Genomic DNA, 13,884 nt, shown 5'->3' on the forward strand with positions numbered 1-13,884 from the left:
AAACACACAATACCCAACATCTGTCTTTTGAGTTTCATTTTCATTTATTATTGAAGTTAACATTCGATGTGCCATTTTAAATAAAATGCATATTTAAAAGAAGAAGAAGAAGAAGAAGAAGAAGAAGGAGAAGAAGGAGAAGAAGGAGAACACTTTTGACATTGTTTCAGAGGGTCTCATTTCCCCACTATGCGTGGAGTCCGCAAATGCCGCATCTCTCGCGAGTTTCTTTCTTCATTTCCCGGAAACACAAACCTTCATCCACCAAGATGGCGACTTTGACTATGAGCAGACCTCTCGTGGCGGGTTTCAGTTTCGAAAATTGTAGAAGGTAAACGGTTTTAAATCTATGAAAGTTATTTAAGAATTATATACAACACGTTTAATCGTTCGAGCACTAGGTTTATTAGTCGTGTTTTGTTTTCAAACGGCTTAGGGATGCTAGCTCATGTGAAGTTGCCTTACAATGACTCAGGATTTTTTGATGCGCTGTTGCAGTCGCTTATTTCTCATGCTCTGTTTCACTTCTCTGTTGTTTTATGAATGAGTTTAGTGTGTTGTTTTAATTAGAAACGAAATAAGTCCGCATTCTTTCTGAAATTTAGGTGAACTAAACTGGAACAGAATTGCTAAACTGGAACAATTCTGTTCTCCGCATCGGGTAAAAAAAGCACACCGGACCACTTAACCCTTCAAAGCCACCTAAATGAAGTGTTTAGATTCAAATATCCAAGTGTAATAAAATATCAAATGTTTTCTACTGAAGTGCTTAATCTAATTGTATGGGGATGGAAAAGATACACGTTTGTTACGTCCACCAAGGGCACAACATATCTGAGGACACGAGACAACAGATGAGGGTTCAACCAAAATGTTTTTATTTATAAATTCTCTTAACTTTGATTTTCTCGGGTCAGCATCTTCTGATTTCCTGAGGAGAAAATGAAGTTCGAGCCCTCAAATCCCGTGTCCCAAAAAATAAAGAAACAAAACCCCAAAAGTAGTAACAGAAAGTTGGACCTGGTGAGCCGGTCAAACAGAACAAAACGGTACAGCAGGGGGCCAACCCTATACAGGGCCGTCGAAGCCCCTACTAGTACCGGACTAGAAACAAAAGAACCTAATGCAAAAGAAAAATCGAAAACAGGACAACCGGTCCCACCAGGCCAAACACACAACGGAAAAAACAAACAAAAGGTACCACATGGCAGGCTGGAAGCCTCAGCTGCGGCCCACAGCGGCTGGTCTAGCGTGCGGAAAGGCGGAGCCCAGGCGGGAATGGAGGGGAGGCTCCCTACATGCTGAAAGCCAGCCTATTTATAGGCGGACCAACAGCCCCACAAATTAACGTAATTAAATATCCAAAAAGAAATTATCCAAACTCCAAAATATATTTACGAAACTCATTTAATCAAGGTCTATTAAAAAACAACAAAAAAAAAGTAGACAAAAATCATAATGTGCCCGAAGCACATAACACCCCCACCCAAAGACTCTGAATGGGGATTGAAGTAAAAAAAAAACTCAACCCATTCAGAAAAAAAACAGGACTAAAGTCGGGAGAGTGCATCGGCCACCACGTTGTCTTTACCACGAATATGCTGGATAGAGATGTTAAATGCTTGGAGTCGCAGAGACCAATTCATCAAACGGCGGTTTTTATTACGCATGCGATCCAGAAAAACTAACGGATTATGGTCCGTAAAAACAACCACAAATCCGCTAGAACCTCCAACATACACCTCAAAATGTTCTAATGCCAGAACCAACGCTAATGCCTCCTTTTCAATGGTGGAATACCATCTCTGATACTTGTCAAGTTTCTTTGAAAAATAAGAAACCGGATGTTCTACCCCATCAGTACCATCCTGAAGAAGGACAGCTCCGACGCCAGAGTCACATGCGTCAACAGCCAACTTAAATGGTACATCAAAACGAGGGGCAGACAACACGGGAGCATTAACTAGCAAATGTTTAGTTTGCTCAAAAGCAGATTGACACTGATCAGACCATATAAAAGCTACTTTAGGGCTAAGTAGGTCTGTTAAAGGAGCAGCCACAGAGGAAAAGTTTTTACAAAACCCCCTGTAGTAACCAACCATCGCTAGATAGCGGCGTAGCTCAGTACGAGTGGTGGGTACTGGAACAGACAAAATGGTCTCTACTTTAGCCTCAACGGGGCGCACTTGACCTCCCCCCACCCTTTTTCCAAGATAGGTCACTGTCGCTTGGCTGAATTGGCATTTAGAGAGATTAACTGTCAAATTAGCCTCACTCAGACGCGCAAACACAGTCCTTAAGTGATCAACGTGCTCAGTCCATGTAAAAGAACAAATCACCAAGTCATCCAAATAAGCCTCACAGAATGATAAACCTGACAAAACAACATTCATTAGCCGTTGAAACGTCGCTGGGGCGTTGCGCATCCCAAAAGCCATCACGGTGTATTGAAGGAAATCATCGGGTGTGACAAAAGCGGAAATTTCCTGGGCTCGTGCCGTTAAGGGTACCTGCCAGTATCCCTTCAGCAAATCCAGCTTTGTCACAAACTGGGCAGCCCCCACACGGTCCACACAATCCTCCATACGAGGGAGTGGATAACAATCCGGCCTAGTCACCCCATTCACCTTCCTGAAGTCCGTACAGAAACGGTCCTCTCCATTGGCTTTAATAGTCAGGAGGCATGGCGAACTCCACGCACTACTGCTGGCAACAGCAAGTCCATGTTTCACCATGTACTCCACCTGCGTCTTCAAACGGCGCCGCTTGTCTGGATTCACTCTGTAAGGATGTTGTTTAATAGGCTTGGAATCACCAACATCAATATCATGGCTGAGCACACGAGTCTGAGTGGGAATATCTGCAAACAGTGACCTATAAGACTGGATCAAACAAATTACATCAGCCTGCTTGGAAACATCAAGGTGAGACAACAAGAGAGGCAAGTTTTCCAACCCCTCTGAATTTGGAACCCTCCCTTCAGTAACAGCCGGGGAGAAAACGTCACCTTCAGGTTCAGCACTGGACAGCTCCTCCCGTGCGTCCGCACCTGCCCCGACGCATGCGTCATCTCGTTCACTGGAAACACAACTGACAGATTTATTCAAAGTGGGCGCACGCTCGATATACGGCTTCAACATGTTAACATGACATAAGCGTGAAGTCCGCCTCCGATCAGGAGTAGAGATCAGATAATCGCGATCTCCAACCTTTCTGGTGATCGTATAAGGTCCACTGTAGCGTGCTTGTAAGCTGGAACCAGGAACCGGAAGTAAAGCCAACACTTTTTCCCCAGGCTGAAAAACTCTCAAAGTTGCATTTCTGTCAAACAAAGACTTCATTTTAGCCTGTGCAGTTTTAAGATTTTCTTTAGCTATCTCGCACGCACGGCTCAGCTTCAGTCGAAATTTACTGACGTAGTCCAATAAATTTTGGTCAGATTTTTCGCACAACCACTTCTCTTTCAATAGCTTTAAAGGACCGCGAACAGTGTGAGCAAAAACCAAATCCGACGGGCTAAACCCGAGAGACTCCTGAACCACCTCCCGAATAGCAAACAGTTGTAAATGTACCCCTTCATCCCAGTCTTTGTCAAACTCCAAACAGTAGGTGCGAAGCATTGTTTTCAAGGTTTGATGGAAACGCTCGAGTGCGCCCTGACTATCCGGGTGATACGCGCTAGAGTGACAGTGCTTTATGTCAAGTTGATGTAAAACTTGCGCAAATACTCTAGACATGAAGTTAGACCCCTGGTCAGTCTGCACCACCCGAGGCAAACCAAACACTGAAAAAAACCTCGTCAATGCTTTTACCACTACAGGCGTAGATATTTTTCGCACCGGAAAAACCTCTGGAAAACGAGTAGAAGTGCACATTACTGTTACCAGGAACTTATTTCCTGCTTTGGTTCGAGGTAACGGACCCACACAGTCAACTAATACTCTTTCAAATGGTTCAGCGATAGCTGGAATGGGATACAAAGGAGCAGGAGGAATCGTCTGATTTGGCTTTCCAGATACTTGACAGAAATGACACGAATTACAGTAGCGCACGACATCACTCTTTAAACCCGGCCAAAAGAAATGACGCAAAATGCGATCATAGGTTTTTCTTATGCCGAGGTGACCTGCTAAGGGATTATCATGTGCTAACCGCAAAATTTCTGAACGATATGGAGACGGAACCACAATCTGCTTCACCACACTCCACTCTTCAGCAGGAGATACATTTAACGGCGTCCATTTACGCATCAGAAGCCCATCATCTAAAAAATAGCCAGTAGAAATGGAGTCAGACTTATCAGTTAATGCATCGTTAAACAGCAGCGCTAAACTTTTATCAGTTTTTTGGAGCTCGATCAACCGCTGTCTAGAGAATGACAGTGTATTTGTATCAGACATATCACCCACAGTTTTATTTAATGGAACATGGTCGGATTCAGTATTGAACAAAAAGCTTTCACTCAAGTCAAACTCATCTTTATTTTCCTCTTGCTGACGTTTACGTGCTGCCCGCGTAACTGCGCACGACGTGAACACATCTGGGTAGGTACGAGCAAGCTCATCTGGACAGTCGCGCAGCACCGGAACAGGTGTAACGTCTGGAGTAACCAACACTCGACCCCCAGCCAAGTCGTTGCCCATGATCATGGAGACGCCTGCTATTGGGAAACTAGGACGCACCCCAACCACAGCGTCACCAGACCACAGCTCAGACTGGATCACGACTTTGTGCAGCGGAACACCGATGTCTTGCATGCCAAAACCACGAACTGGCACAACAGAACCAATCGCAGTATCACTATTTAATGGCAAGATCCCCTCCAAAATAAAAGATTGAGAGGCAGCGGTGTCTCGCAATATTTTTACAGGGATCTTTTCACCAGTCAGAGACACGGAAATAAACCCATCCATAACGAAAGGCTTAAAATCAGCATGCTCGCAAGGCTTTGTTGTTGAAAGTGACTGAGTAACGCGATTTACAGTTTTAATTAGAGCGACCGGCTTAACGTTCTTTTTCAGTAAAACCGGGCAATTGGCCACAATGTGTCCCCTCTTTTTACAATAAAAACACGTTACATTAGTTTTTAAATCCAACCTGTTATCCGATTTGCTTTCAATGCCACCGAGCGCAGCAGGTATATCTGATTCAAGTGAAACAGTTTTGGCACACTCCTTCCCGTTACTTTCAGATTTGTCAAATTTATTAAAGACATGTGAGCGCTCAAAATTACCTTTGTGCGTCAGCATGTACTCATCAACGAGCACTGCAGCTTTTGACACATCCGACACTTTATTTTCATTCAAGTAGGTGGTAACTTTTTCTGGCAAGCTGTTTTTAAAGTCTTCCATTAAAATGAGCTGCTTAAGTTGTGCAAAGTCAGCAACATTTTTAGCAGAGCACCAACGATCAAAGAGAATTTCTTTATCCCTAACAAAATCCACATACGTTTGATTGTAGTGTTTTTTTAATTTACGAAATTTTTGACGATAAGCTTCAGGTACTAGTTCATACGCCCTCAAAATAGCACTTTTAACTTTCTCAAAATCAAGGCTATCAGCCACAGAAAGAGACGCATACGCCTCTTGCGCTTTGCCACTTAATGCACACTGCAACAACAAAGTCCACACATTTTTAGGCCATTTAAGTGTGAGTGCCACTCTTTCAAACAATGTAAAATATTTATCAACATCCCGCTCATTAAATGGAGGAACCAAACGAACATTTTTACTAACATCAAAATCATTCGATTTGGGTTGCGAAGACCCAGCACCAAGCTCAAGTTCTTTCAAACGCAGTTCGGCTTGTATCTCCTCAGCTTTCAACTCCTTGGCAACAGTAACTATGGAAGACCTGATAAAGCCTCATTTTCCAAATATGACTGAAGCAAGGGCCACTCTTCTGTCCAAAGGACTTGCTTTAGCCTATGGACTGGTGTGTCTGGCTATGGCCTACGTTGCCTCCATAATGGGATCAGTGCTGCAGGCAGCCTTCAGTATCTTTGGGATGGTGGGTGGCCCCCTGCTGGGACTCTTCTGCCTGGGGATCTTCTTCCCTTGGGCCAACCCTGTTGGAGCAGTAGTCGGGCTAGCAGCAGGCCTCGCCATGGCCTTCTGGGTCGGGATCGGAAGCTTTGTGATGCGAATGTCTCGGCCCCCACCAGGACCCCAGCTCAACGCCACCGCTCTGCCACTGTTTCACAACATGACCACTACTGTCCTGAGCTCCCTGACTACCAGCCCCACAGCCAAACCACGTCCAACAGGAGTGGAAGCTCTTTACTCGCTGTCCTACATGTGGTACAGTGCTCACAACTCGGCCACTGTGGTGGTGGTGGGTCTGCTCGTCAGCTTCATAACGGGACCCATGAAGGAGAGGGACCTGACCCCGGGAACGGTGTTCCCTGTCCTCGGAACGCTGCTGTTCTTCCTGCCGGAGCGCTACAAGGAGAAGCTGTGCTGCATCACTCCTCTGGCCCTGAAGCCCAAAGAAACCAGCAGCCAGCCTTACCAAGTGGCCAAGAAGGACAGCAACGGGGCGGCGTGCTGCAAGGAGGACACGGCCACGGAGGACAAGGAGCTGGAGAGCGGCAGAGCTCAGACAGAGGACGAGGACATGGACACACTGACCACACACACAGTCCAGGAGACGGCCTTATGAAACCGCACAAGAAGCACACACACTTTGTCCTGAGCTACTGGTGGATCCTGTCACCCTGGTAAAATACTGAGGCTAGAGAAACAGATTTCAGAGGGTGTGGCCTGTCTGAGAGGGCGAAACAGAAAACGCCAACTGATGTTCCAGTGTGACCCAATCCACTCTGCACTTTGGCAGAAATAAAAGAATCAGGTAGGGAATCGTTGCACAGTTAAATCCTTTATTTTTATAGCAATAATAGAGCCACAAATTCTAGAGTATATGAAGATAATTAAAGAAAATCATAGACTGAAGCGTAACAACATGGCGGCTCGGTTTCCAACTCTGACCCGTTTAGCTGCCTCTGAATAAGGGTACAGGAAGTGGTGCTGATGACGTCTCATGGATCACAGCTGATCCCGACAGAACCAAAGAACACTAAAGATGAAGCACAATGACGATGTTCAAGCAAAACGGTCGACTCCAGGAGAAACGAAACAGAAAAGGTCCAACTTTCTGTTACTACTTTCGGGGTTTTGTTTTCTTTATTTTTCTTTGGGACACGGGATTTGAGGGTTTGAATGCTATTTCCTTCACAGAAAATCAGAAGAACCTGAATTAAGAGAAACAAAGTGAAGAGAATTTATGAATAAAAATAATTGTTGAACTCTCAACTGTGGTCTCGTGTCCTTAAATATGTTGTGCCCTTGGTGGACGTAACATATTTATAATATGTTACGTCCACCAACATATAAAAATGGGCAATCCTCATTCCAAGTCGCTATGTTACATCTTTAAAAAAAACAAAAGGTTGCAATGGAAGTGATGAGTCTTTATTTTAATCTAGTAATCTGCTGCAACACGAAGGTCAGCAGACACACTTCCTGTAAGTAAAAGTCTGTGTACATAAAATCCTTGTTATTGGCCACTTAAATCCGACCGATTACATCTCCAAGCAGCTGTTTCCCTTCCCCCAAGCCCAACACCGGCTTAAGTAAAAAGCTTAATCAGTATAATGCACTCTCAATGTTTTCTGGTGGTGCACTATTTCCTAAAACATATTACTAGACCTTGACATCCAGCTGGCATCCAGTTAGCACCTGTGCTGTTCAAGGACATAACATGGCACCAGATTAAAGATATCTGCTTTACCCTGAAGCAAAAGGAAAGCTATGACTTGCTTATCAGGAATTTTCACAAAAAACTATGTACATTTGTGAACATCCTGTTAGAAATTTTCCACATGTTTTATTGTGTACCCAAAATATATAGATTTTGTTGCTGAAAAGAAAAATGGAAGAAAAAAGTGAAATTAAAAAAAGAGCTATGGGAAGCACAGCATATCAAGCTATCAAGGATAATGCCTTTCATCCCCTCTACGGCATGGACGGTCTGAGGAGCAGACATAGTCAAAGATTACTGCAACCCAGACGTGCTAAGGAACACAGCAAGTCTTTTCTGCCTGAGGCTATCAGGGTTTATAATACATACATAGTCTCTAGAGCTGTGCGACTTAAATGTTGAATATATATTTAGCAATATATTATATTGCTAAATATACATTATTGTACATTATATGTGTGTCCTTAAGACTTTCACTGCTAATGGTTATTTATTGTTATTTTTCTTATTATTACTTTATTTATTTATTAACTTTATTTTAATTTTTATTGTGTGTTGTGCTTTGACAAATAAAATCACCCCCCACCACCACCACCACCACATAAGGGATCAATATAAACACACAATACCCAACATCTGTCTTTTGAGTTTCATTTTCATTTATTATTGAAGTTAACATTCGATGTGCCATTTTAAATAAAATGCATATTTAAAAGAAGAAGAAGAAGAAGAAGAAGAAGGAGAAGAAGGAGAAGAAGGAGAACACTTTTGACATTGTTTCAGAGGGTCTCATTTCCCCACTATGCGTGGAGTCCGCAAATGCCGCATCTCTCGCGAGTTTCTTTCTTCATTTCCCGGAAACACAAACCTTCATCCACCAAGATGGCGACTTTGACTATGAGCAGACCTCTCGTGGCGGGTTTCAGTTTCGAAAATTGTAGAAGGTAAACGGTTTTAAATCTATGAAAGTTATTTAAGAATTATATACAACACGTTTAATCGTTCGAGCACTAGGTTTATTAGTCGTGTTTTGTTTTCAAACGGCTTAGGGATGCTAGCTCATGTGAAGTTGCCTTACAATGACTCAGGATTTTTTGATGCGCTGTTGCAGTCGCTTATTTCTCATGCTCTGTTTCACTTCTCTGTTGTTTTATGAATGAGTTTAGTGTGTTGTTTTAATTAGAAACGAAATAAGTCCGCATTCTTTCTGAAATTTAGGTGAACTAAACTGGAACAGAATTGCTAAACTGGAACAATTCTGTTCTCCGCATCGGGTAAAAAAAGCACACCGGACCACTTAACCCTTCAAAGCCACCTAAATGAAGTGTTTAGATTCAAATATCCAAGTGTAATAAAATATCAAATGTTTTCTACTGAAGTGCTTAATCTAATTGTATGGGGATGGAAAAGATACACGTTACTGAAGTTGATGGGAATTTGTTGTAAGCAGAGAAATGGAAATTACTGTCAAATTTATAACTTTGAAGTCAACAAAGTTGGAGAAGGAGCACGAACGAGCATTTGCCGGTGATGATATTTGCTTTACTCTTTACACTGATTAAATCATTCATTCATATTCATGATTTAATTTTTTTATTTCAGAAATGTGTTTTTGGAAGGTGAAGTCAATAATCTGGGATGCAGCTTGCCTGCTGCTCGAAAAACTGGAACCACCATCTGTGGGGTGGTCTTCAAGGTTAGTGACAGAAACAGATACTGGACTTGGAATGATAGCCAGTTTTATCTAGCCCATATGTTTTGATACTAGTGATTCACCTATCAGACTTTTTGCTCATGGTGAATTTCAGCTCAGCTCCTCATCCCCAAAGCAAAAGGACAAGGATGAGGACTTAAGAAACCACCCAGCTATTATTTCTATGTTATTGTTTTTTGGTATTTTAAAATGAGCTGTTTCAAAAACCTTCTGTAGTAAATGGGTAGACACTGCCACTCACCTACCAACCCTAGTGAATCCCTGCCTGTTACCTAGCAACTCCAGCAAAACCCGGCCCATTGATGACCTTCACCCAGATGGTGGCAATGATGGCAGGAGTTCATCACACTATTACCGGGTTGATGGTTCGACTCCCACTTCATCCTCCTCTGTCATTGTGTCCCTGGGCAAGTCACTGCACCTGCCTTGCCAGCTGGAAGGCCCAAAAGGTGGTGCCGCTGCATGGCAGCCTCACCTCTGTCAGACTGCCCCAGGGCAGCCGTGGCTACTATGTAGTAGCGCACAACCATCAATGTGTGAGAATGGGTGAATGAGGCCCTAAAACGGCTCATTCTGAAAGGTAATCGTTAGGCAGAGCTGGAGCAGGTTAATTATCTAAGAATGATTTTGTACAAAAAGTTGTGAGCATGCTTTGTATAGCACATATCCTGATCTTACCTGTTCAAGGAAGAAAAGCATTAATTAACTGAAAAACAATATTGTTTTTCAATATTTAATTTTATATTGTTTTATTTAAAAAAAGAACAAAAAACAAACGGCATACACTGTAAGGAATAAAATGTGTAGTAAATATTAGCCAGATCACACTTTTGATGTTATCCAAATTTATCCATAAAAATGATAATTCTCTAGTTCTTGTAATTTGATCTAATTGTGTAATTCTTTCTTCTGGCAAGAATCAATGAATTCACTATGTATTGATTTAGCGGTTTTTGTGGAGGGACAAGTATGCTTTGGCTCGGCTCCTTGTGCTTCATTTCACACTGTAACAGTGTGCTTTACACCAAATCTTATTTTCTCCCATCCTGTTGAAGTTACTCATTTCCTGTGTGCTCTATGCTTTTTTGTTCCAGCCTGTTTTCTATTTTTTGATTCAGCTTTCAGGATATTTAGCCAGATTGATGTAAGTCACAGAGCGCTGTGATTTATTTGTTTATGATTACCGGGAGAACAGGAGCATCTTCCCACAACTCTGCATATGTCTTTTGTCATTGTTTTACCTACGACCTTTATTCAAAAAGACTCACAAGTGAACAAAACTGTTAATGGGTTTTAGTTTAGTATCTGTTACTGCATGGTGACAGTAACATGCTAGCAGATTCATGATTATATTAATGTGTACTGTTGGTTGCTATGCCATGTTTCCATATTACAATAACGTAAAGGTATGCCTGCATCAAGAAAAAAAGAGGTGGATTTGCAGGTCAAAGCTTTCTGTCTGGTCTGGTTCCTCTTTTTCTTCAACATGATGATGTAATGTTTGCAACCTTTTACATCAACTAATTCATATTGGATTTGTTTGTAAATAACATACAACGAAAAGACTTGACTCATCTCTTAAACTGCTGGCTTAAACCTAATGAGCCTGAGCAGAGATATTCTGAATCCACAAAAAATTGCTTGAGGATTAGCTAACCGAGAACAGCTCACCATAGATGATGATGTGATTTTGTGTTCAGGATGGAGTTGTTCTCGGCGCTGACACCAGAGCCACTGAAGGCATGGTGGTGGCTGATAAAAATTGCTCCAAGATCCACTATATCTCCCCCAACATTTAGTAAGTGACAGCTCAGCTCTTCCTTTATCCTTAAATTATGCATTACGTAGCCTCTCTGAATGAAGGTTTTGCTAGATTATAGCAGAAATAGTGAACCCCCTCCTTACTGCTCCTTTGTGGTGTTGTCCAGCTGCTGCGGTGCAGGAACCGCTGCTGACACTGAGATGACCACTCAGATCATCTCGTCCAACCTGGAGCTGCACTCCCTGTCCACAGGCAGACTGCCACGTGTGGCAACTGCTAACCGCATGCTCAAGCAGATGCTCTTCAGGTAGGCCTCTGTGTTTGTGTTGCTGAGTAATGAACATCCTCACTGTTAACCCACTATCATTATTAGCCCAGAAAGCTTCGGTTACCAGATCTTATCACTCAAGCAGACCCATTGCATCTTTACATTTGCTGCTGTTTGTGGCTGGAATCAGTGCTGGATAAAACTTAGAACAAGTTTAGACAGTAGATGGGTTTCTATTAACCATAAAATTGCACAAATTGAAGTTACAAAAATAAATTTGCTTAATGAAAACACTTTGTTCACATCACACAAGGTTTCAACAACCAGATGTTACTACTAGCGAAATAATGAACAAGACGGCAGGAAGTAGTAGGAAAAAGATAGTTTTTTGGGATAACACAATTCATAAAAAGTTGTCATACCAACATGTTGAATCCACTGCAATATAATCGACAATAATTTCTCCAAAACACAGCATACGTAGCTGCTCCCAAGTATAAGTGGCTAGTCTCTCCAATGCCTGAATAAGACACCGACATCTCCTCTGATGTCTGATGGCGCCATGACTGAATTTTATATATATATATATATATATATATATATATATAAAGGGTTTCCCCAGTGTATTATAAGCTTGGTGGCCCGCCATGCTTTACTAGCCCCACCGCCAGGCTAAACATTGCTTGTTTATGTTTCTAGGAAAAAAATAAAAAAAATCTTTTTTTTTGTTTTTTAAAGCAAGGCTGCAAGTGTCTCTTACTCTGAGCATTTCACTAGCAGAGCAGATTTATTCCTAAATGATAGGCTTATAGTTTATGCATTTAAACCCGGACCAATCACACTGCTGGTGCCTCTGCGCTTTCCCTCGCGTGCTGCCGCTGCTTTACCTCAGCAGGATCGCGCGCACCTCCTTTCACTCAAACTGGACACAGGCTTACCTGTATGGCTATTTACATTAACCCACTGTGAGGAATTATGATCCTTTGGAGAACTCTAGGTAAGAGTTTAAAACCTGCCGCTTTAGCTCTGGTTGCGCAGCTCAATGTGAATCGCAGGAATAACTTGTAGCGAATTCAGAGGAGCGTTGTGGAGCGGTGAGAATGATTTATCTTTGTGAACGAACAATTATATGCGGCATTTACATCTCAACCCGTTGCCCAGCGTGTGGCTCTGTGTCTGTCTTCCCTGTAAAGTTTATGTCTGTGGCCCTGGTTGGCTGGAGCGTTTGTGGATAACGAGCAGCGCTAACCTCATCATACAGGTTCAGCCTGGTGAGGAGTCGCGCATCACGCTGATGTTATATTATTTTATTATTATTTTTAGTATTATTTTTTCGGTTACACGATGCATCAAACCATATCAAATGCGTCGTCTACTTAGAGTTAATGCGCGAGGCCGCACGGAGATCTGAGAAACTTGTCCCATAAACTTGACCAACCGGAATAGTTTCTGTGACACTTATTAAAAACTCAACAGACACGAAATGGAAGAGCTACTCAAGCCACATTAGCAGCATTGAATTAAATCTCCCGTTTGGTGCGCACCTCTGCATAGTGCAGCAGATTTAACTGATCATGCAGGGCTGGTCCAAGGCTGTGTGAGGCCTTGAGTAGAATCTGACTTAGGGGCCCCTTTTGTTGCTAAAAATATCAGCACCTCTAACAGCTTCTCTGTTAGATTTAGTGAAATATGGGAGAAGGGAGTAGTTTAATTGACCAGCCTAAAAAGCAATAAGCTATAATCGCAGTTTACTAATTTGTATTTGTAAACTCACAGCATCAGATTGTTGCTATGGTAACAAAACAATCTAACTATGAATATTGTTCTTTGAAGTTTTACAAAGTAAACTTGAAAGCTAAAACCTTAAAACCTTTCTCCTTAACATATTGTATTTAAATGTTAAACAATTTAAAATTATTTAATTTATGTATGCCTAAAAAAATTGAATACAATTTAATTGATTATTGATAATCTCAATAAAAATATATGTATGTGTGGTCTGTTTTAAAATATTAGTGTTTATGGGGCCCCTGAAGCCCTTGGGGGCCTGATGGAGCCGCTGACTTAATTTAGATTAAACAGAAGTACAAATTTGTTGTTTTTAGACTACTTGTGTGTTTAAATAGCATTTCACTGGAGATCTTTTCCCGTAACATATAATTACACAGTAATACTTTTACTTCCGCCCTGACCACCGGGCTTAGCAAGTTTTCTGGGGGAAACCCTGTGTGTGTGTGTATGTATGTATATATATATGTGTGTATATATATATATATATATATATATATATATATATATATATATATATATATATATATATATATATATATATGTATATTAGAGGTGTGCCGATCGATCGGTCACCGATCACAATCGGGCCAA

At 41.9% G+C, this 13,884-nt stretch overlaps 1 protein-coding gene and 1 pseudogene across 2 annotated transcripts in view; both read left to right on the top strand.

Annotated features, from left to right (window-relative positions):
• The first annotated feature begins 5,814 nt into the window (after nt 1-5,814).
• Nucleotides 5,815-7,141, top strand: LOC148155925 (sodium-dependent multivitamin transporter pseudogene; annotated as a pseudogene).
• Nucleotides 7,142-8,498: 1,357 nt separating this feature from the next.
• psmb7 (proteasome 20S subunit beta 7) overlaps nt 8,499-13,884 on the top strand; it is a 26,192-nt gene continuing 20,806 nt past the window's right edge. The window contains exons 1-4 of one of the 2 annotated variants that reach the window (XM_088010699.1): nt 8,499-8,702; nt 9,361-9,454; nt 11,173-11,270; nt 11,401-11,541. In XM_088010699.1, coding sequence (XP_087866825.1) covers nt 8,578-8,702; nt 9,361-9,454; nt 11,173-11,270; nt 11,401-11,541 — 458 coding nt within the window. In that variant the 5' untranslated portion in view covers nt 8,499-8,577. The remainder of the gene's footprint in view (nt 8,703-9,360; nt 9,455-11,172; nt 11,271-11,400; nt 11,542-13,884) is intronic. The other variant, XM_088010700.1, reaches the window with a different exon arrangement.

The sequence above is a fragment of the Poecilia mexicana genome, unplaced genomic scaffold, assembly GCF_051168715.1.
Source record: "Poecilia mexicana isolate PSO_F unplaced genomic scaffold, ASM5116871v1 scaffold_12, whole genome shotgun sequence".
NCBI lineage: Eukaryota > Metazoa > Chordata > Actinopteri > Cyprinodontiformes > Poeciliidae > Poecilia > Poecilia mexicana.